Source organism: Zonotrichia leucophrys, chromosome Z (genome assembly GCF_028769735.1).
Source record: "Zonotrichia leucophrys gambelii isolate GWCS_2022_RI chromosome Z, RI_Zleu_2.0, whole genome shotgun sequence".
Lineage (NCBI taxonomy): Eukaryota > Metazoa > Chordata > Aves > Passeriformes > Passerellidae > Zonotrichia > Zonotrichia leucophrys.
The window spans coordinates 53,964,534-53,987,614 of NC_088200.1; the positions used below are offsets into that span (position 1 = coordinate 53,964,534).

A 23,081-nucleotide genomic window follows, 5' to 3' on the forward strand; every position below is an offset into this window, starting at 1 on the left:
CTGAGTGAGCTGAATTTACAACTGTAATAAGAGAGATAATGTAGTTTAAACGATTTAAAAAAATTCCGTGTAAGCCTCATCCCTTTTAATGTCAAATCACTTTCAGAGCATGACTTATTAACAAATCACTCAGTGTTACACATTCATTTGAGAGACTAAACACAAAGAGAAATGGTATCTTTTCCTGGCTACAGTTAACTACAGCTCTCTTCAGGATACATCCAAGTAACTAAAAAACCCCCTAAAATTATTTGGCAAACAAAAAATACCCAATGGGTTCAGAGAGTCATTACTTCCCTGAATCCATATCCCAGTGCAGTTGACAGCTTCAGTTTTTCTGCCCTGCCTCCACTCTTCTGTTCTCCTCACTCTGGAGAATATCCTCTTGTGGCAGGATATTCACCCAGAATTACAGCAGTCAGCATTTTAGAGTGATCAGCTAAGCCACTTTGAAGACAAAGGCAAGAAAATAATTACAAGTGATTACCTATTAAAGTCTGACTTAATGGATACCTTATACATTCAGGATCTTTAAGAACAGTGAAGAATAGCATTATTGTAAGTAAATGGGAACTTTGGTATCACGCATATCTCCTGTGTAAGTAAGTGTCATGACAGGAACTGCAGAACCAGAGGTTTGAGGAACAGTCTGAAAAAGGAAAACTTTCAGCATTGTGAAATGCTAATGCTGGGAATTGAAAATGCAAGTGCAGGCAAAGATCTTTAAAACCGCAATTTAAAAATACATATTTTCTGAGTTGCACATTGGTCTTAAGAATTATCACCAACAGAGTATCTGAGATCCATTCCAGAAAAGTTACAATAAAAATACAGTAAGATATCAGCAGAGGAAGCCTCTAATCTCAATACTCCCTTTCATATCAAAAGCAGTCAAAGCCAGAAGGCTGAACACGTAGCTTCAGGGCAACGACTCACTTCTCTATTCACTAACACAAAGCACACTTCCAAACAGTGCCAGTGAAAGTGCACATCTCTCAGGCTATGTCCAGATTACTCCTGCCTCTAGCTGTTGGCAAGCAGAAATGCCCCTAAATCTTCATGCTTCCCCATCTCCACTGCTCTGACGTGAAAGGCAGAAGGGGATAAAACCACTGAACTGACAAACAACGGAACTAAGGAACACAAAAAACACCAGGGCTTTATAGCTTCAAGTTCCATTAGAAAAATTACAGAAAAATTACAAAAAATTGCATTGGAAATGCTTCAGCACAGTCTCCAAGGGTGTTTGCAAAACTTATCAACTTTTGCTAGGCAGCATCAACTAGTTCTTGTGGAAGCTCCTTTTGTCAGTGACTCATACCAGGGTGTTGCTCTTGAAAATGTCTTCTCATTGAAAAATTTGGAGATTTAAGAGAAATAAGAAACAAGCAATTCAAGGGCTCTAGCACTGGTGTCCAGATCAACAAACAGCACAATCGACTTCCTGCCCATGTTTAAGTGGAAAGCCTCAGCTCCATGGAGCCTGCAGATATTAAAAGCATATTACGTTCTTCTTCAACTATGTTGATAATGGCAAGACACATTATCATCAACAGAAAGCTGGCATAATTCTTGTTTCCAACATCCTTCAAAGAGCTACTTTCCATGTCATCAACTAGTATCATATTAAGTAAATAGCAACAATGCAGCAAATGAAGGGCTAAAATTTTCACAGCCATAATATAAAAGAACATAAAATATTCAGTTAATTTTATTCAGGTATTTATACATAAACACAAAACACTTCCTTTGTTTTCTTTGTAAACAGTTTAATACTTGAACGTCTCCAAAGATATTTTAAGATGTGTGGTGGCTAATTTAAAGGTAAAAGAAAAATCTAGAGCAGCTCTATCAGGCTTAAAGCCATACAAGCAGGCCAGGTTTGATAAATAAAAGCCAAGCATTTTGGTGCTTTTTTGATTCTGCCCCCTTTGATAAGGTGTTCCCTCAGGCTACTTCCAACAACAGCACTGAATAGGAAAAAGAAAGAATTTCAAGCCTCTAAACTGGCAGCTCAAAACATAACTCAGTAGGGTAACTCTGAAATCTGAGGGCTCTCTAAGGTTGTCAGCTTTTACTGAGTCTTTCCTAGGATTACTGAACGCAGTAGAATGATTGAATTTAATGAAAAAGAAAGCCTGAGTTTTAGGTATTTTAAGCCAGAAGCTGCACTTGCACAAAGCACTTGTGCTGAGCACAGAGCCTGTACTGAAGCAGTACTTCAAGCAGCAAGGTGGTATGTGTGCCTGCTGGGGGGCTGATCTGTTCTGCAGTTACAAGGCACACGAATGTGCCTTGTGAATGGTTAATGAATGGATGTTCAATTCTCCTTTACAAGAGTTGCATAAATTACAGTGTTAGATGTATCCTTAGCTGTATCTATGACTCCTTTTCCAGAAAGGAAGCTAGGGCTGGCAACACCCATTCATGGATAATGTCCTTAGGTAACCAGGGTTAGGATAATTTATGTCTTCTGAAGCATCCAGCAGTCAGTTACACAGCAGTATGTGCAGGGCTTTTCCTGCCTCTCTTTTAAGACTGGCCCTCCCCACTCTAAATACCTACCTGTTGATCCTCTTTCATACATCAAAAGAGACACTAAACAAACTTCACTTTCCAAACCACTTTAAACATTTATGGCATAGCATGCAAGAAAACTGTAAAAGCCCCTTGACAAAACACAAAATGGAAATCATCTAAACAAGAGACAAACAACAAAATATCAACAAATTAACTAGGGAAGGAAATCTGAAGCCAGAAGTAAGAGAGCATAGTTTATTCTTTTGTAGCAGAGCAACAATTTTACTGCAAGGTCAAAGCAAACTGCAAAGATCAGCTGTACTGAGCTTTGGCCCAAATCAGGTGGGAGTGCACCAGATCATGACAAAAGGCTTCTCAGACCAAAAATTAACTTTCCAAGTTAAAAATGGACAGACCAGGAAGAAAGCAGTATAGGAAAATAACAGATTCCTGGTGTAGGTGACAAGCTTAGCCTAAGAAAGAAACCATGCACACTTCCTCTAAAAACCTGTGAGATTTCTAAGCTTCTGTTATCAAGCAATGCATCTGGCAGTGGGAATTCGGCAGAGTTTAGTGAAACATAGCAGTGGATGAGATGATAGCACAGAAAAAGCATGTGAAAAATGACTGATCTTACACTAGGAAACAAAATCAGCTTACAGAATCTATAAAGGATATCAATGGGACATGTAAGAAAACCTATAATCACAGAAAGTGCTACTTTTCCCAAAACAAAGGTCAGATCATAAGAAACTGAATTCAGGCTACTTAAACCACCAAGAAAATCTGGGCACAGTTATTAACAGATTAATATCTCCTCCTTGGTATCATGAAAACAGATATGAAAGCAACTTGTTATCTGCAGTCTTCATTGTGGTAAAACACATTATGAATCAAAAAAAACAAACCAAGAGTGTGATACAAGAACATTCTCCCTTGGCTTTTGTTTGGATTCTACTGTGGTAAGAACCTCAGGCTATTAAGAAGCCACCGCAAGGAACATGCTTCTTTCAGATGCCTCCCTAATTAGTTTTGTTACTCTGAATACCTGCTTTCTTCATTTTATCACTCTGTTTCAGAGAAGCTTAGGGCTTCCAACATGTGTACCTTCCATGATGGTGAGGTACTGCTGTTTTGGATACACCAAGTGACATATTTCGCAATCAAAGTAACACTTAGGAGAGAGAGTAGGACACTGCTTTCCAAGACAGGTGTTTTATTTCACAGCAGCATGGTGCATACAGTTAGCACTGACAAAAGACTAAAAGCTGTGCCAAGATACATTTCACTAAAAGATCACGGTAATACTTGAACACTGTCTTTGATTTAAGGAACAACAAAGAACACTAATACATAACTGCAACATTGTTATTGCTCTGCTCTGGGGTACGCTATTCACAAAGTAATGTGTTCTTATTGGACTCATGCATGTGCAGTTCTCATGTTAAGTGCATTATAGCTGAAAAGAATACAGATGATGTATTTGACCATTTCAAATGTAGTATGTTAGAATTTTGCCAGCAAAATTCTGAAAGCAGGGACAATTCTGGCATCCTGGATTTCAAGAGAGAATGAAATTCCTTAGCTCAAGAGATGCTAAAAATACCACAGAAACACGCAACTATGAAGACTTTCTTTTTACTTCCCCCTCTAGCAAGGAGGGTTAACATTTAGGTCCATGACCTTAAAGGTGCCTCAGATATCAGCATCTGCCAAAGACACTGAGAAAAAATAATCACTTACAGGCGTAAGTGATTACACAACAGGCATGAGGCCCTGGAACAGGATGGACAGACAGCCGATGATGTGGGCAAGGTTTTCCTGCTGTGCTGATCCTCCTTTCTCTGCTGAACAGTGACAGGACCCGAGGGAACACATGAAGACACATCAGGGAAAGCGTAGGCTGGACATAAAAGATTCTTCACCAGAGGGTGTTTGGGCACTGGAGCAGGTTCCCTAGGGAAGTGGTTACAGCACCAAGCCTCACAATAGTTCAAGCAGCATTTGGACAACACTTCTGAGCACACAGAATGTATTTTGGAGCTGTCCTGCACAGGGCCAGGAGCTGGACTTCATGATTGTTTTGGGTCACTTCTAACTCAGGATATTCCATAATAAATAGAAGTTTCAAAATAGAAGGAACATTTAAAACATTGATCAGAACATTTCGTGAATTAACTTCCTGCTTCCAAGGTCTATTTTGAGAGGCTGCTGGTTGTTGGTGTTGCTACAAGACCCCATTAGTCCTTCCCCAGAAGACAGCCACTCAACATGCAATGGCTGAACATGAAGTGGCTGGGACACTTAGGCACGCCATGGAAGTGGCTGAGATGCAGGAGTTAAAATGAAAGAAGGCACATGAAAGGAATAAGTCTGGGCAGATGAGGCATTTCTCCTTAGAAACTGAACTCAACTGACAAGTTGAATGCACAGCAGGGGACAGACTCATAAGTTTTATCCAAGTTTGCATGTTTCACTTAGTTTATGATACAATGGGAAAACATGTAACAGTATTTTGGGGCTGAAAATTAGCATGTTTTTCAGCAAGTCTCTCGAACATGCAAGCACACAACATCTGCAGAGACAGGGAAAAATGCTTGCTTATCACTTGTCTCATTTATCAGACTCACTTACCTCAGAGTTACAGTACATGCTTTGCTATTTGTCAGAAATGGAAAACATTCCTGTACTTACTCAGAGGTACAAGTGTCTGATTAAACACTCCACTTAGTGCAACCGAGCATGGCAGAACAAGTGCTGTACAACACAACACAGCAAAATGAGATGAGTAACTGCAGGGAAAGGACAACTAAGTGCCTTTCATCAAGCATGCCAAGAAGGGCATGCATCTCTTTTTTTTGAGACATATCCTGAAGAATTTTGGCACTTAGTAACAAGCAAGTCTCCTACAACACTCGAAAGACACACTTCAGAAACTAGGTTAATGCTCAACAACACGCTATTAGGATCTTAAACACAAGGATTGCTTTAATCATCAAGCCAATGCACACCACTGTATCAGCAGAAACAGCGTGCTGCTTCCCTTTCCTTCACTTTCCACATACCATCTCCTCCTGCTTCATGAGTCATTACTCACAGACCACTGTATTAACATATGTGGATTTCTTGGGCAGTAACTTAAACAAATCACAGAACTCAAGTCCAGATTTTTTAAGGACTGAGCCTTGGGATTCTCAAAAATGAACAGAATATGCCATTTTGCTATCTGAAATACTTTGAACTGTCACATCTTATTCAAATGTATGTTCAAAAAAAGAGACAAATAACTTTGACTCCATATGAGTACAGCTAATGTTTTAAAAGACTGCATGGTATTCAACCAAGAGAGGAGGATCACAGCTTCCCATGCTGATATCTCAGTTAATCTCCCACAAGTCTGCTTGACTAAGACTGAAATAAAACTGCACTCATTAGTTCAAAATGTTAATGGTCACACTTTAATATTTGCATGCCATCAGTCTGGCATTCAGGCTTTGTGCAAGGACAATGCCTAATGTGAGGTTGTTTTTCCAAACTTTAGTTTCCCTACAGCCAAATATTAGCAGCTGAGCATATTAATGTGAGGTTTCTTTATTCACTCTGGGTTTCTCTTGGTTACTGTAATGCCACCAGTAGTAACTGGGTTTTTTTTTAACATGTTTGTAAAACTACTGTATGACCACTGTAATTTCTATATGTTCACTTAGCTTGATCTAGATGCCACATCATAAAATGATGTTTCTCACAGTCCTAACCATATTCCTAGTTAATTCCACCTTCATATAGGCAGAATTTCGGCCAACAGCACTGGACTCAGAAACACACTCTAAAGCTACTTAAAAATATATGAAAACAAAGAATATTTCGTATTTTCTGTTTTCCTAACATATGCTCTGAAATTTTCTTTTATGTAACAGTTTACTACATACTTTTTCACACAACAGCCATTTTAAATTCTATTTTTTTGGAAGTATTTATAATATGAATGCATCCCTTCATTCTTCAAAGATTTAATCTAAAAGTAACCAAATAGTTAAAGATTAAATCCTTTTTTAAATTAAGGTGGTAGAGGACTGAATTTCACTTTGGACTTTTTAAATGTAATCATTGTCTTCTACCATCATTGTCTAGCCTCACCCAAAGGCAGGCCTCAACTCATACAGAAGTGAGGACATCTCTACACCTCCACTAAAACGTTATTTATTCTAGAAAGACAGTTTACATCCCTATTGCCTTTTTCCCTTCCCCTCCTTTTCAATTCCAACAAATATAGGCTCTTTCCAAAGACTTTGGACAGATTCAGTCTCAAGGACCGGAAAGTAACAGCAGTTTGGAACAGACTTTTTTGATCCTCATCCGTGCAGGTTATCAGTAAATTGCTTAATTCTCACCAAGGCTGGTCAAACAGCCCTTATTAAAAAAAAAAAAAAAAGAAAAAAAAGAAAAAAAGAAAATTCAAAACTTAAATAATTTAGTTAATTATATAAAAACAAAACAGTGCCAATATTGATACTTACAGGCTGAGGCTGTTCTGCAATACAGCAGTTGAAACACAACCAGAACTCACTCATTGTTTACAGTCTGAAGTGGGAACACAGATGAAAAGCAGGACTCAACCTTTGTAAGTCTGCCTGTTCTTTGAACAGGTTTATTTTTAATGGCTCCAATGTGAAAATTTTCTTTTCGGATGAGCTCTTCTCCAAAGACAAGTCAGTCCCAGGACAAAGAACTTGAAGGCAAAAAGTTATTTTAGAGTCTTCTTCCAGAAGGTTGATCCCAGCACCAGAGAAATATTATGAATGCTTCTTTGGTCCCTAGCGTTACGTGAACCTGAAAACAGAAGCACACGAATCAAAAAGAGAGAATACAAAGAATCTCAAGCTCCAAGCCAGCCACCCACACCATTGAGTTCTTGGTAATACCCTGAATCACAGACTGAAAGACTTAAGCAAACAAGTCAGGTGCTTTTTTCTACTGTGACTACCAAAAATGGCATATAACATAAATCCATATGAGACTTACATTCCAGCTTTGGTTAGACTAAGTGATACCAAGAATTGGTATCCAATCTTTTGGCAGTTATCTCTGTTTGCTTCTAACTTTCAGAAAGTGATAATTGCCCATACACCCCTTTATCTTATTAGAGAATCGTGCCTGTTAACATGCCATACTTCTCAATGTATACATACTTCTCATTATACACTCACAGTGTGAGATTTAAATGGTATTTAACCTCAACCCTGTTACACAATTGTCAATTAAAGGTATGCTCTCCTAAATGTCAAGGAAACAAATACATTTCAGTGTATAAAATATTTGCAAAATGGCTGGACTTGGTCGACACAATGTATTTTCTTTCCTTGCACCCTCTTCTACCCTATGCCTCATTTACAGTCTACTTCAAAATAGGGTATTAGTTGTAGACCTTGAAATTGTTCCCTTAAACCTCTAAAACTCCTCAAGTGGAACAAATGAGGCTCCAGATTCCAAAAATTCCTTTGCTCAAATAATGTTTGTTGGTAAACCTCCATTCTGGTTTCTTTCAGTAGGAGTGCAATAAGAATTCCTGTGAGACTTCATTTATCTTGCAACATATCATAAACTTTACTTGCAGAGAAAATGAGATAATGAATATTCAGAAGGTTTTTACTGGCATACTCCTTAACAATTCTTTATACACCTGCACCTTCACTTACACAGATGTTTGCACAACTACGGAATTTCTGTTCCTATGTAATTCCTCACAGTATGAAGTGGTTTGGAGGCTCCATGCAATGCATGAAACTAGGCATGTATCAGCACACACTTTCTGTGGCAGAGCAGCTCCGCTTTGCTACCACCTTCACTAGTTTGCTACGTGCCAAGCGCGTGAGCAAAGCCGTCCCTCATTTATTTACACACACACCAAATCACTGCACTGTGCAGCCGTGACAGGCCATGTGCTTTCCACAGCTACTCTCTACAACACGCACAAAAAGAATACAGCAGAACCTTTTCCATGCCATCTCCAAAGCTTTTGGGAAGCTCTCACATTTCTTGGTTTTTAAGACACTATCTAAAGCTCCTTGAGAAAAAAATGCATGCTGCAGTAACAACATCTAAACAGCAACACCCCATCTAAAGAATTCTCATCTCCTAGCTTTGCAAAATCAACTGATACTGTCAAAATTAGGTTTATCTGCCTGCTTCTTAGATTCCTTGCTTAAAGATCAGAACAGGAAGCAGCGGGGGGGGGGATATGCTTTGCTAGGTTATCCTGTTGCTAACACCATATAAAACAAAGCAACTTTATTAAACAGGATACCTTGAGGGCAAGAAGGAAACATAAACCAGCAAACAATCCCCGCTCTGACAAAAATACTTCTGTACAACCTTTTGCTTGTCAGACACTTGAAAAGAAGGTCTTAGAACAGTGCTAACATGATATATTTTCACTACTTAAATGATGTTTTTCCTTTCCTTTTCCTGGCTTAAAGATCACCATCTAAATCCCATGAATGGAACACAAAATTGCAATAAAACTTGCGTTTCAGCAACCAGTAGTGTGAAACCCAAGATTGAAAACAGAAGTGTCTACAGAAGTTCTCACTCCATACTTAGGTGGTTTCAGACCCATTTTCTCAATTATTCTGGCAACTGAAAATTTCATTAACTTTAAATAGCAAGAGTAACAAAGAAAAGCTTGACAGAAAAATACTCAGCTGATCTCTACGGGCTCAGAATTTGCACACCACACAATTATTTTCTAAATTTGATTCAGTATGTTACAAAATCAAAAGTAAAATACAGTTAACTCCTGTTAAGCATGTAATATTTGATACTTCTAGTCCCGTGGCTGTACAGCTTACGTCTCCATAAGAGCTGCTTAATTTACTTCTAAGACAGGCGTGAAGTTTTTCTGAAACACAGCAATGCCCTCCCCAATGCTAGTGGTCGGGATTATGAGGAACTGAGAAATCAAACACTCAAAGTTAGCATTTTCAAGTTTGATGTAGTGTAAGCTGTAGAGCAAGGAGTGGGTGTTGCACAGTGAGCTTTTCTTGCTGCGCAAGGAGTCTGATTTGTGACTCCTGAAACTGTGATACTTGTTGCTTCCTTACAATCTCTTTCTGACTAAGTCCAGAATTGACGTATCAAATTCTTACTGTCACAGAGGGTTAACTTTGATCTGTGTGTCACACCCAAGTGCAGAAGACACACTCTGAAGGGCAGGGAGATTTGTTCTGTTGATGTGCCTCTGTGTTTGCTCACTCAGAGCTGGCACTCTCCTCCAGCTCACCGCAGCCTCGGGCCCCGCGCTGAGCTGCAGCCCTGGAGGGCTCTGGTGGGCACTGTGAGCCTGGAAAGCTCTTCCTGGTTACAGAACACCCAAGGGTGCAGAAGCCTTGCTCTACACTGCCACTCTCGGCATGCAGCACTTGTGACCTCCAGGACAGTCAAAACTGACCCCCTGCCTTAGATCTAAAGCTTTTGAATGACAAAGCCAAGCTAAAGATTGTAAATAATAATCTCTCATTATGCACTTATTCTTAAAAAGGCATTTTCAACTCTACAGACTGTAAAGTGCTACATTTGCCTTTAGTTTGGTGGTTCAGCAATCACCAACACTTTTTCAATCTGTTGACTTTTAATTAAAACACACAGGTGACATATCAGTATGTCTGGAGAAAACTGACATTAACTGCACCTCTTAGAAGGAAATGAATGCTTAGCAGTACTTTTCAGAGCTCTGGAATTTCATACATCATCCCAGTCTGCTAAACAAATGATTTTTACAGGAATCAAGTCAAAATAAATATCAGGTATAAATCTGTTGCACCAATATGGAAAGAAAAGCAATTAAGCTGAAAGCAAAGAGGTGTACTGGTGCTAATGCTGATGTTAATGACAACACGCTAAAACTTCTCTTACACTGTCAGTTGCTTGTTTAAAGATCAAGTTGAAACAAGAAAATTCTACAGTTCTTTTCCAAATTATTGGTTATAAAGAAAGAAAGAGAAAAAAATATAGTGGCCTACAGCTTCTAGTCAGGTAACTATCAAACACCAGCACACTAGCAATCTTGTAGGAAATTGTTCCTGCAAAGCTTGAATTGCACCCCAAGCCTAGCTGCAATTAACGAGACCCCAAAATATATGCAGTATTTCACAGCTAGTTCCCTCCTTTTTCATAGGATTAAGATCTGAATCACAGAACCACAGAATGGTCTGGGTTAAAATGGACTTCAGAGACCATCTTGTTCCAGCCTCCCTTCCACAGGAACACCTTCCACCAGCCCAGGTTTCGCAGGGCCCCATCCAACCTCGCCTTGAGCACTGTCAGGGATGGGGCGTTCAAAACTTCTCTTGGCAACCTGTGCCAGTGTCTCAGCACCCTAACGTGTCATGGTTTGCAGTACTGCTGCCTTTGTCAGAGCAGACTTGCCAGATACAGAGCACAACAGAGGCTGAAGAACACACTCCACAGTAACAGCTCTGCCACCCTTTGGTTTTGCTCTTTGCTCTTTCTGTGGTGCTCAGACTGACAGAACACCGTAGAGCTCACATTGAAAAGACAAGACAATTACTCTGTCTAAACCAGAAATTTATCAGTGATGAGTGGTGAAACACCAATTTGTTTTTCCCGTGTAAACTTTCTGAACTCTGAGTGCAAGTTATTTTAGAGTGGATGATTCACACTGCAAAACCACACAGGATTATCATGCTGAACGACTCTGTTGCATTTTAAGGCTTTTATACCTTAGTTATTATAGCAATTTAATAACATATCTAGAAATTCTAAGTATAAAGAAATCAAGATTTTAAAAATAATACATTGTTTAAAATTTAAAATGAAACACCAATAAGGTAATTTTCTTCACTCTAAGGTTAATTTCATGGTTGCTGGTCTAATGCAAAAACCAAAACTACTGCTTATTGTTAAATACCAGTCACAAAGGCAGGAAGTGCAAGCATTGCATTAATGATTAGTGGGCAAAGTACACCTTATATTACAGTATCACCAATTTTTCTTACTAAAGCAGCACTAGCTTTTTGGTGAGAAATATAGAGAGCAGGAAAGGTAACCTAAGACATCAATTTTCCCTCTGAGCTTTTCAAATTTATTGATATGGAACAGGTTAGACAGCATTTACCTTAACTGATCCAAACAGGAATATGCACTATGCTGTGGAGAGTCAGTTAGGATAAAACTACTTAATAAATATACAGCTTGAGAACAGCCTGGTCTTTTTAAAAAGGCATCCTTTTAAGGATGAATTTTCGATATCTTTTGACTGTATGCTGTTCACTGTGGCTTTACACAGGAAATGTGGTAACAACGCTCTTTGACAATCACTTGAAATAAATAAAACCACAGGAAGAGAAAAAAAAACTACAGGTGTTAGCATCTGAATTTAACTAGGCTTGCTCCAAAGCTCAGAGTATTATTTAAGAAGAATGGGGGGGGAAAGTGTAAAAAAAAAAAAAAATTTTTGTTCAAATCATGAATGAAAATCACGCCATGCCATGGTATGCCCTGACACAACATGATGTGCCATAATAAGCATATGTAGGCACAAAGTCACAACCAAGCCCACTAACAGTATTTTAGTCTCAAGTACTTCATAAGAAAAAAACCTTCCAGTTGTTCTTGCTATAGGAGATTAATCCCATTAAATACATGGGTATTTTGACTTGGTTTTTTATGCCTTAAAGGCTTTGAAAAACTGTTATTTCTTTCAATCTTGCAAGCTGTAAGTAGAAAATTATAATTTATGAATGTATTTCTAAGACTTCTTTCACATTTTGCACTTTTCTATTGTAGCCACACTAGTTCGTCTTGACATGACTAAATTAAGTCATCTGGCAACCAGAAACAAGAGAGGAAGAGGATTAAGGTGTGTCCAAGTCAAAAGAGAGGCTGAGCTTGTGCACTCTTACACACACCTACAGCTGTAGCAACCAGAGGACACCCTCCAACTCTCAAAGGAGAGAGAGATGTTTTCACTTTCCAGCCTGATTTTTTGAAACAAACCATCTACAAGAAGCAAGAGGTTTTAAACAAATACAACCTACAGAGAAAGTTGCTTCCATTCATGAATTTTGTATCAAAAACTTTATCTCATCAGGGTACTGAACTTACAGAAACACTCTTCCTCCATTCCCCCCTACAAGAACAGACACTGCTACACACTTTGACACTGATTTTAATGAAGCAATTGTCTTCTGCACTTTCAAATCCTGAGAAACTTGAGCTGCAAATAACTCTTGCCACACAAAAGATAACATTCACCATCAACATAGCCTGAATAAGGCTGAAATTCTTTTTTCATTTCCTCATAATCTTCCCATATTGATTCTGCTTCAGTGCCTCCCAAGTCCCTCAAGGTTTAGTTTCAATGCATTCAACAGTCTTCTTCAAAGTCTGAGTTTGGCTTTCTTGTGCATTTTTAAACCCTGAATGCATATGTCCTGACTCTGTAAAAAGGCTACTTTTATTCATGTCTTTGTGATACAAATTTTCACATTACTACTAAAGTGGTAAGGCAATAGGTCTTGATTTTGGGATTATTGGTCATCTGGAGTAAATTCTTTTTTTTTGCCCCTATTAATGCCAAAATGGTTTTCACTAGTATATTTCCTTAAGCAACTTAGAAATAGTTTGCACTTCAAACCAAGCTCAACACAAACTAATAGCCATGAAAAATTACTAGTATTAGAGCAATTTTCTTCTGAGTTTAAGGTCTGAAAGACTGTTGAAAACAGGGCAATAGTCTGAAGGTACTATCTACAGCTTACTTAGAGGAGACAGATGGGGTGGTTTTTAAAATTGTAGTTGTTGCTAATAGTACAGAATCTAGGTTTAGGAACAATCACATCTTTCACTGAACACCTTCAGTTTTTGTGCTTTCAGCTTGCAGGAAGCCATCACAAGCTGCCCTGCAATAAATGTATCCACCTGGCATAATACATGGGAAAGCAGCAAAAGATACAGGAAGGAAACCATAGCAAGTTTCTAAGGAGAAAAACTAGGTTTTCCTTATCAGGTTGCTGATAGCATGAGAGGGAGCTGTAAAGAAGGGGACAGCAGGAAAGCACACAATTCTGTCAAGGAAAGTACAGCTCACCAAGTGTGACAGTAAACACATTTGCAAGTGCCAGCTGTGACCTTAAACCAGAAAGGCTTTAAACATTTTTTTTTTTTGTTTTTTTTACACTCCTATCTGCAACTGCCTGAGTTTTATTCTGTAGCCCTTCACTTACATTTATTTATTTCATGTGAGGGATCCAGCCCTTGAAAGGTGCTTACTATTTTGGGCACAGAACCAACAAATGAGACAGTACCACTAAGTCACATTAAAATTCTTCATGTCCAGTTCTTTTCAAAGCTTCCTTTATTGTCTTTAATTAATAACTACATTTGATATATATGGGTTCAATGCACGTTTCTGAAACAGTCAATTCATAGCTCATATTATTCCCCACACTGACATGCCCACAGCAACCTACTTCTCTTGAAACCTCAGCACTAATAGTTCTGCACTTTGAAAATTTAAAAAGACTAACAGAAAACTAATTATCCAAATTTTTTACTCAATAACAGAAAGGAAAACCACAGACTTAATAAATATGTTCTGCCCGACCTAAGACATAGTCCAGGCACATTTTGCCCTACCTCCAAAAACAGTGTGAAGCCTTTCAGAATTCACTCCTATGGTTTAGAAAACCTGATTTCATACTGACTTCCTATTTGCATGAAAAAAAATGCTTTCAGACAAAGTTTTAATTGGTCAATAACATTATCTTCTTAATTGGCAAGTTCTATAGAAGGAAAAATAATGCTTTTGTCAGCTAGCCTCCTAGTTACTTTTAACAGGTAATACCAGTCAGGGAGGAAAAAAATGAACAGGACAAAGTAATGGGTAAAGGCAAACCATCTACACCATACCACTTCAGTAAAGAAAGGAATCCCCAAAAAGACTAACATTCCTGAAGAATGCCCAGTTATTATTATTATTATTGCCCTGTTCTACAGTAATGATGGGGAATCTTCAACATTGGCATCCAGTGAGACCATAATTTTAAAAACAGTGCAGCATTAGAGAGAATGGAACAGTCTATGCTCACAACATACTACATGGCAGACCACACAAGATACTGAAGGGACCCTCACCTGTTCTTAGTATGACAACAGATAAAGAGCATTACTTGCAGCATTTAAAATGCTCTTTTTTTCCAGGGAAAACAGGAAACTAACACATCAAGGCAATATCCAAGGGAAGTTTGGGACAGAAGAAAGGAGTAAGTGTGAACAAGAGAAGAAAGACCATTTAAAGTGCCAGAGTTCACAGAGGCAAACTCTTAACAGTACAGGAAGTGTACCATATAAAGAAATATATCACTATGGCACACCGGTATTTCAGATTCTAACCAGCCACTGTAAAACCTGTAAAAACTGTGGTGCAACACAAGTCTGACGTTGTACCTTAAGATCTTTTCATGCACTTCAGTAAATTACTGCTGCTACTTCCATTGTCCCAAATGCCTGGTGCACAGTGCCAATTTACACACGGACACAAGTATTCCTATTTTTTTATTCTAGTTTTGTGCAAAGCATGAGCCAGGTGACAACCCACAAAAGGCTGGCTCTCCAGTCACCAAAACTTTACACCATTTATACATTTCAGCAAAGAAAGAAATCACAGTCCATTGGCTACAAGTTACACAGGGATCTTACACTAGTATTACACCTTTTATTGGTTAAATGATTCTCATGCTAAGTAGCTCACATGCTCAGACTTTCTCCTGAATGCGCAAGTTTGTTTAGCTCATGGGCTGTCAGTCGGTGGTCTCCATCTCCCTCTGCCAGAATTACTTTTTACTAGTTGAAGCTGGTCTCAGCACAGTTGCTGTGTTTCCTTTATTAGTTTCTTCCTTATCTTAGGAGTCAAGCCAAAAGTCCCTGTGGCACATAAATTCTGCTTTGTTTTTGTCCACTATCAGCAGTACATCCTTCTCCTCAAGCTTTGTCAACCTCTCCCTGGGTCTGAGATCACAGAAGAATTTGATGCTAAAATTTAACAAGGCAACTCTACATAAAAGTAATTTATCTAATACCTGGACATCACCTCCCTCTGATTGCAAAACAATTATGAGACCAAGTGCAGTAGGCAAAAGCAGTCTCACATTTTGTGGGACTAGGTAAGTCAATGTGACCCCATGAAACCACCCAGGATTCACATGGGGCCATGTGAAAAGCCAGATGAATTTTCTCTGTTCAAGTCCTCCTCAGCATGGACAATGCATGCTTCAAATGGCTAGAATGTATCAGCAGGATGTCTCTGCTTTAACTTTCAGTTCCACAGCGTGCAAAAACCAAAACAGAAATAGGTTTTTGTTAAAAAACGCAACAGAATTGGGTATTTTTAATCTGCTATAATTTAAGCTTGTTAAGATGACTTGAGCTCTGTGTATGCATCCACATGTAGGCACATGGGACATGGCTTAAAGAAACTTGAAAGCTAAGACAAATCACATTTTCAAAGATACTTTGGGTCACTCTAGAGTAGAAGTGCAATTTAGGACTTCTGGAGCGGGTACTCAGAGAAGCTGTAGGCAGAGGCCTGTTAGCTCATGCAGTCATTTTCTCAAGTGTACCAATTCCCAAGAAGCAGTACATTTTCTTGTCACTACCCAGTGTGAACTCACTTAAATGACCACTCTGCAGCTTAATACAGGTGACATCTCTTGGCTTCAATGTCTACCTCCGTTACTCATGTTTGCTCATGTGAAAAGCACTCACACAAGAGCCTCACACACAAGTCTAAATCAGGCTTTGACTGGTCTGAAGTGGTATCAGTTTTTCCTGACCAGACACTTGAGAAAAGTATACCGAACACTCGGTTCGTTTTACAGGCAGTCCATCTTCAGACCGAAATTGGTACAGAAATATCACCCAAGTTTGGCAGAAAAAGCAGGATGAAAAACTGAGGCATATGGAAGAGCCAGAAAACAAATTTTAGAACTTGTGAGAGGTGGCAAGTGCTAACTGGGCCTGTTTAGATTTCACTTTAAAGATAAGCATGGGGAGCGGCACAAATAGACTCACAAAACAAGTCTCATAAAGAATGCTCTAGTCAGAAATCTGTATTCATGTAAAGATCGTGTAAGAATTATCTATGTTTTCAGACCACACCAAGTGAAGAAGAAGAAAACTGGTAAAATGTTTGGCTTTTTCCTATTCTCCATCAATAGCTGGAGATTAGGTAGCACATTAATGAGTAACATACAGCACAAAGTGATGCCTAGACAGGAGGGTCAGGTTTCACCTTTTCCTAGCAGTATACAGCAGTAAATGGTTTTCTCCCCTGCCTTCAGACTTCAGTTGCTATAAGCAGGTATGTCTGGATTTTCCTTTGCCTTAAGTGACTTTAAGAAATGTCACTTAAGGCAAACAAAAATCCAGACACACCTATAACATCAAAGAAATCTGGTCCAAGTACCATAATTTAAGTAAGCCATAATGCAGGTAAGAGTGTCCTAATTCCGTAACACTTAAACAAGTGCAACAAAAACAATGAACTGAAATACAGCCCCTGAGAAGCACACACAGAGAGCTCCTACACTTCCACAGCACAGAAAACTCCTTTCAGCCACTTCTACACACAAGAAACCTGCTAAATATTGTGACAGCATGCGCGTGCACATGTCCATACAAAGCCACACACACAACCTACAATTAGTAACTGCAGCAATCATTAAGTATTTCATTCCTATGGCTAAGGCTCTCATGCTATATCCAGCAGGTATGAAAACCACCAACTAGAAAGCTAATAAGCTTTTGCCTCTACAAACTTCAGATAGCCAGATAATATTAAGGAGAACAACTACCAATTGAAAAAAAGTTTCTAGGGATATCTAATCAGAAAAAACCAAACATATATTGGAGTTGTAGTCAGTATGAAATAACATTTTTCAGGTCAACAGCACATTTTGATTCTTTTGCTGGAAGGAACACTTATTTTTCAAAAGAGAATGAAATTCAGGAAAGGGAGAAAAATCAGAAACTCTTCAGATTTTTTTATACACAGAGTTGCTCTCACTCAGGCATTACACATGCACAAAGTTATACCTCCTTACCAGCAATAACAGCAGTACCCATACAGGGTTGTTTATCACACTAGAAATACTGTAATTTCCAAAATATCTTCTTTGGTATCTAATCTTCAAATTTCAGCTTGACTCAAATAAAGCACATTTATAAAATGCACATTAATTAAAAGGAATTACTGTTCTTTGCTTTCCCCTTTCCTAAACTGAAATTCACTGCAAATGATCCTTAATATTGAGTTGAATTTGAGTATTTACTTTACTCTTTAAACTAAGTACTTGATCACAGAGAGCTCTTGCTGCTTAGACTGATAAAAATGTTTACCTCCACAGAGTATGAAAAAAATGTAACTACAGACAAAATCTTGAAAATCCTCACTGACTTTCATTTTGTGATAGATGCTTAGTAATTTTTCGCTTAGAGATCTTGTTTTTTGGCAAGTCCATGATGGATGAACCTATTCTGAGTGAAGAGTGCTTTGATCCAGACAGACATCATCAAGAAGGTCTGACTGAAGTCAGTCCCGCTGTGCAGAACTCTGCTAGGCCATATCTTCACAGGAACTAAGGAATCTAGGCCATGTCCTACCACAAGCTAACAGAACCAACCTGAGCTGACTGTGATGGGGTCATTCCCTCAGCCTTATCTTCTCCAAGCTGAACAAACCAAGTCCCCTTAACTACACTTCAGAATTCTTGCCCTCAAGACCTACCACCATCTTGGTCACGTTGCCCTCTCTAATAGCTTTAGATATAAAGATATTTAGATATTTAAACTGTGCAGCCCAAAACCTAGGACTCAGTGTGAGGCTGCCCCAGTGCAGAGTAGAGCAGGACAATCCCCTGTCTTCCCAGCTGTGATGCTGTGCCTGATGCACCCCAGGCAGAGCTGGCCCTCCTGGCTGCCAGGGCACTGCTCACTCAGGCTCATATTCAACTTGCCAGAAAAACCAATCCCCAGATCTCTTTCCAACTCTCTTTCTGGATGGTTGCTTTTCAGACTCTTGCTCCCTAGTTTGTATATTCAAGCAGCATTATTTTGGATCAGACACAGAATGTGGCATTTGCTCATTTTACATTCCATATGGCTGGTGATGGCCCAGCTCTCTGGTCTATCCCATTCTCTCTGAAGGGCCTCCCTAATATTAAGGGAGTCCACGACTCCTCTTAATTTAGAATAATTGGTAAAGTTACTTCATGTGGGACAATTTACTTAATATCTGCATTCAGAGACCATTTCTTAAAACACTAAAGAGCAATGTCCCTAAGACGTAGCCCCATGGAACCCTACTAGTGACAGGTCACAGCAGTCTGATGTCACCCCATTCACTGCAGCCCTTTGTGCCTGACCCCTGAGCCAGCTGCTCACCCACCACATGATGTGTTTATCCAGCTGTGGGCTGGACATTTTCTGCAGGAGGGTCCTGAGAGAGACAGTATCAAAAGCTTTACAGAAATCCAAAAAAGATTACATCAACTGGCTTTGCTTGGTCAATTGAGTAGGTTACCTTGTAAAAGAAAATTAAGTTTGGTAAACAAATCTTTCCCCTCATGAGCTTATGATGGTTGTGACCAATGACTGTGTTGTCCTTATGATGTTTTCAATAACACCCATACCAGGTACTGAAGTGAGACCGACAGGCCTGCAGTTACCACTCCTCACCTTTCTTGAAAATTTGGTTAAATCACTACTTAGGTTGCATTCAATTACTGCTCAACTGATTAGCATTTAATTTACATTCAATCACTGATTAACAGTAATTTGATCACCATGTAATCACTAATAAAAGCCTTTTAGTTAACATTATATCCATGACTTCTCTAAGTTCACCTGCCACTTCGCATTTTATACATCGGACAATAGAAACAGCTTTACCAAATTAAGTTCAAAAATAACTTATTAAAATTTAGAAAAGTAAAATAGAGAACCAGGTAGTGACGTCTAGCTTTAAACCCAAAAGACACTATGACATCTTTCCTGCATATGCAGAAAAATAACTAAGAACATATAGTCAGCTTAAAATAAAACACACAGTGCACAAATTTTCAACACTTCAATGCAATTTCATTGAAGATATCGGAATTATTGACCTAGTTAAGAAGCAAAGTGCTATACAAAAAAGGAAATTTCAAAATGTTCCGGAAACATTTTAACAAAGTATATATTCTCAGCAGAACAGTTACTGCTGTTCTGCAATCTGAACCCAAAGGAAACTAGATGGTCTCCTCAGAAATGAGCTGCCTATCTTGCCAAGGAACACTGACTTGGCGTCCCTGTGTACCCACGAAAAGGTCACTGCTGTTAAAAATGTCCATTTGGGAAATGACCTGTGGATAATATCCCAGTGGCAGAGTAAAACTCACCAGGAGTTCTACAGCCAGTAAAAAACCACTGCAAACTTCAAACAGTTTGACTTTCACAGGAAACACCCACAAACAGCGGTCTATGGCTTACCTACCCTGAACACGTATCCAGGGAAAGGAAAACCAAGAATAAACCTGTCAAGGCTACAAGCCACTTTTCCTAATAGCTTCAAATTAGCTTGTTCCTACCAGTAAATCTTAAACAGATTCATTTCAGCTCCCGAAACCAAAAGCTGCTGACATAGCCATTAACATTGCAGTACTTCACTAAATATGGAAGCAATCTCACGTCTCTCAATTCTTAGCTTCTCACTATAAGGAAGTAAATAGGTAATGTGAAAAGCATACTCTGACACCAAATAACCATGGGATGGACACTATTTGAACTCTGCAGAGAACTCCAGTTATAGTAATAACTCCAAATTGTATTGTCATATAGCAGACAGAAAATACAAGCAACATCCCCTTAAAAAACAGGCATATTCAGAGATAGGATATAATATGACAGATGTAAATTCAGCCTGCCGACAATACACTAATAAACTGCAGATTATCCCATGTCACAAACTCTCCTATCTTATCCAAGAGCCTACTAACCGAATGTGTTTAAGCATTCAAACATACTTCATACCATAAAAGATTGCTCTTTTACATTCTGAGTTTTGGGGGTGTTTTTCATAAAAACAAAAGAAATCAACCAAACCTCAATTTCTCAAGTTGTCAAAATGACATTCCTATGAAATAAATTGTGAAAAATATGATTTATCAACTGAAGAACCCTCTGTTCTCTGTGATGCAAAGTATTTTCTATAAGTTGCATTAATAAGCATGAGAGGACTGAGACACTATACCTGGACACTTCTTGTTCTGTTCCTCAGAACACAACTAGAGAAACTTTCCAGGATACATCTGGATTCAGCACATGGTCTCCTGCCCACCCTCAAGATAACAACTTTCTTGGTTGTGTCTATTTCACCATTAGCTTGGAACTTTCTGTGAAACAGAAGCATTTGGTTTGCTGAAGGTCTGGGCTGTGTGACAGCAGGGGACGATTGGCAGACCAGCAGGTACCCTGGCAAGATCTGGAGCAGGTTCTTTGCCAAGGGGCAGCCACTGGGCATCCAGCTGGCTCCAGATCCCCCCCAGGAGGCAAGCCCTGGGTCAGGGAGCTCACACAGCCCTCCAACCCCAGGCACAGCCTCGGGGATGCTACTGCCTCTGCAAGCACCCCCAGGGCAGGTGATGTTTTTAAAAGCTGATGCTTTTAAAAGCTGAAGGAGAAAACAGATGGACATGTAGGTTACTAAGGTTTTATTTTTCTCACAAACAAAATCGGATTCACCTGAATTACATTTACACATTCATTCTGACCGCAGAAGTACTTCAGCCAGCTGGCTCTGATACGATCATGCATTTGCTATTAATTCTCTTCCTTAAAAATGAATTTTTCTTGCTCTTAAGCACATTTTGCACCAGAAACACCCTATTGTTTTTTCCCAATACATTTCAGATTAAGCTCACATCACACAATATGAATTATATTCACTGCAGGCAAACATGACATTGTCAAAGCTGAGTCATGACAGCTACTAAATACAATCTCTTTTAAAGAGGATTTAATGAACACATTTTTTTTTTAGTCAATTAATCCAGGGACTATAGAGGTAAACTGTTAACCTTATTGTTGGTAGAAGATGTTTTCTGTATACTAAAACCTAACTGGCCACAAAGTTACCTGCTTCTCAATTAAAAATTAGTTCAGACAAGTGTTTTTTCTCCTGAAAAATGCAGTGTATTGCTATCTGGCACAAAGAAATCAGAGCTGCATCGTGTTGAAACTAAACTATTTCCATATAATCGTAACAACAACAAAAGGAGGTACTTAAAAGATCTTGAGTTTGGCCTAACTAAATGCTCTACAGTAGCACTGTGCTCATAAATTGCTTCTATTGTAAAATATTGAATTACTTGTCAATAGCTACTACATAGCACAAACAAGCTAAGAGCACGTTGCCAAGTCAGGCACATTGCAGGACACTTGTCTGTCAATTTCACAGAAAGACACTGCTGCTCTGAAGGGAAAGAGGTGCCTAAGCTGAGCATAGATGTGGGTTTCTCATTTAGTTGATGATAGCTAGAAAGTCCTTTGTTAACAGAGTATTTTTAATCACTGTGAACAATGAAGAGACCAGGACAGTGTTTTCAACAATAAATAAAGAAAATCAAAGGTAAATTACAAGGGATAAACATGAGATCAAATTATCTAGCTTATTTATCAAACCTAGGAGGTTTTTATTTGCATGGTCACGCTTTCAGATGAAAGATGGAAGCATAAAACAGAACTTTAATTACAAAAATAATTATTATGTCCAAAACACAAAGGACATTGTTGATATAACTGGGTTATTACTTTCTAAGGCAGGTTTGCAAAAAGCACTTTTGTACTCTGACACGTAGACTCCAGGCCCCCATTATTACTCTAAAACAAACTTAATCAATTTATTCATTAAATCACGTTAAATGGTATAGGGGAAAAAACAGAAAGCTATTACCAAAATACATTTCCTGGAGTTTTTTTTTCTAAATTGTACAACAGTATCAGTAGGCAAGTAGTGGAAGTTTCATCCCATTACTCAGTAGGGGAAGAAACAAAAAGGTTCTTGATGTATGTTAAAAAGCTACATTACAAAAAAAAAAAAAAAAGAAAAAAGTTAATTCATTAATGATTCAAAGACTTTGCCAGAACTTTGAAAAATAGTACCAAGCAAGTAACCAGCTTTTGCTTTTTCCCTGAACAGATATGATTCATCATCCTAGATCCAGTGACTTCTTTGATATAATTTGTGGTGCCAATTTTGAGATAGAATTGTCACAGCAAAGGCTGGTAGTTACTGTAAAAAAAAAAATCATGCATTTATATAAGGACTTTTGAGCATAATCAATCATCATGAATTCTATTTCTAGTATTTAACAGGAATTAGTTTAATTGCTAAAACATAACAAACAAACGAGGCTCATGGCAGGTATAGGCTTTAAGGAAGTCTGACCTCTGCCTCTTTATGTGTGTGGGAAACTAAGGCATGCAACAATTGTATTTTAAAGCAGCCA

At 38.7% G+C, this 23,081-nt stretch overlaps 1 protein-coding gene across 3 annotated transcripts in view; it reads right to left on the reverse strand.

Moving 5' to 3' along the window:
• Window positions 1-23,081, reverse strand: part of CDC42SE2 (CDC42 small effector 2) — an 81,561-nt gene that overhangs the window by 25,962 nt on the left and 32,518 nt on the right. For all 3 annotated transcript variants that reach the window (XM_064736318.1, XM_064736317.1, XM_064736316.1), the window contains exon 4: window positions 7,038-7,350. In XM_064736318.1, the coding sequence (XP_064592388.1) occupies window positions 7,038-7,091 (54 nt within the window). In that variant the 5' untranslated portion in view covers window positions 7,092-7,350. The remainder of the gene's footprint in view (window positions 1-7,037; window positions 7,351-23,081) is intronic.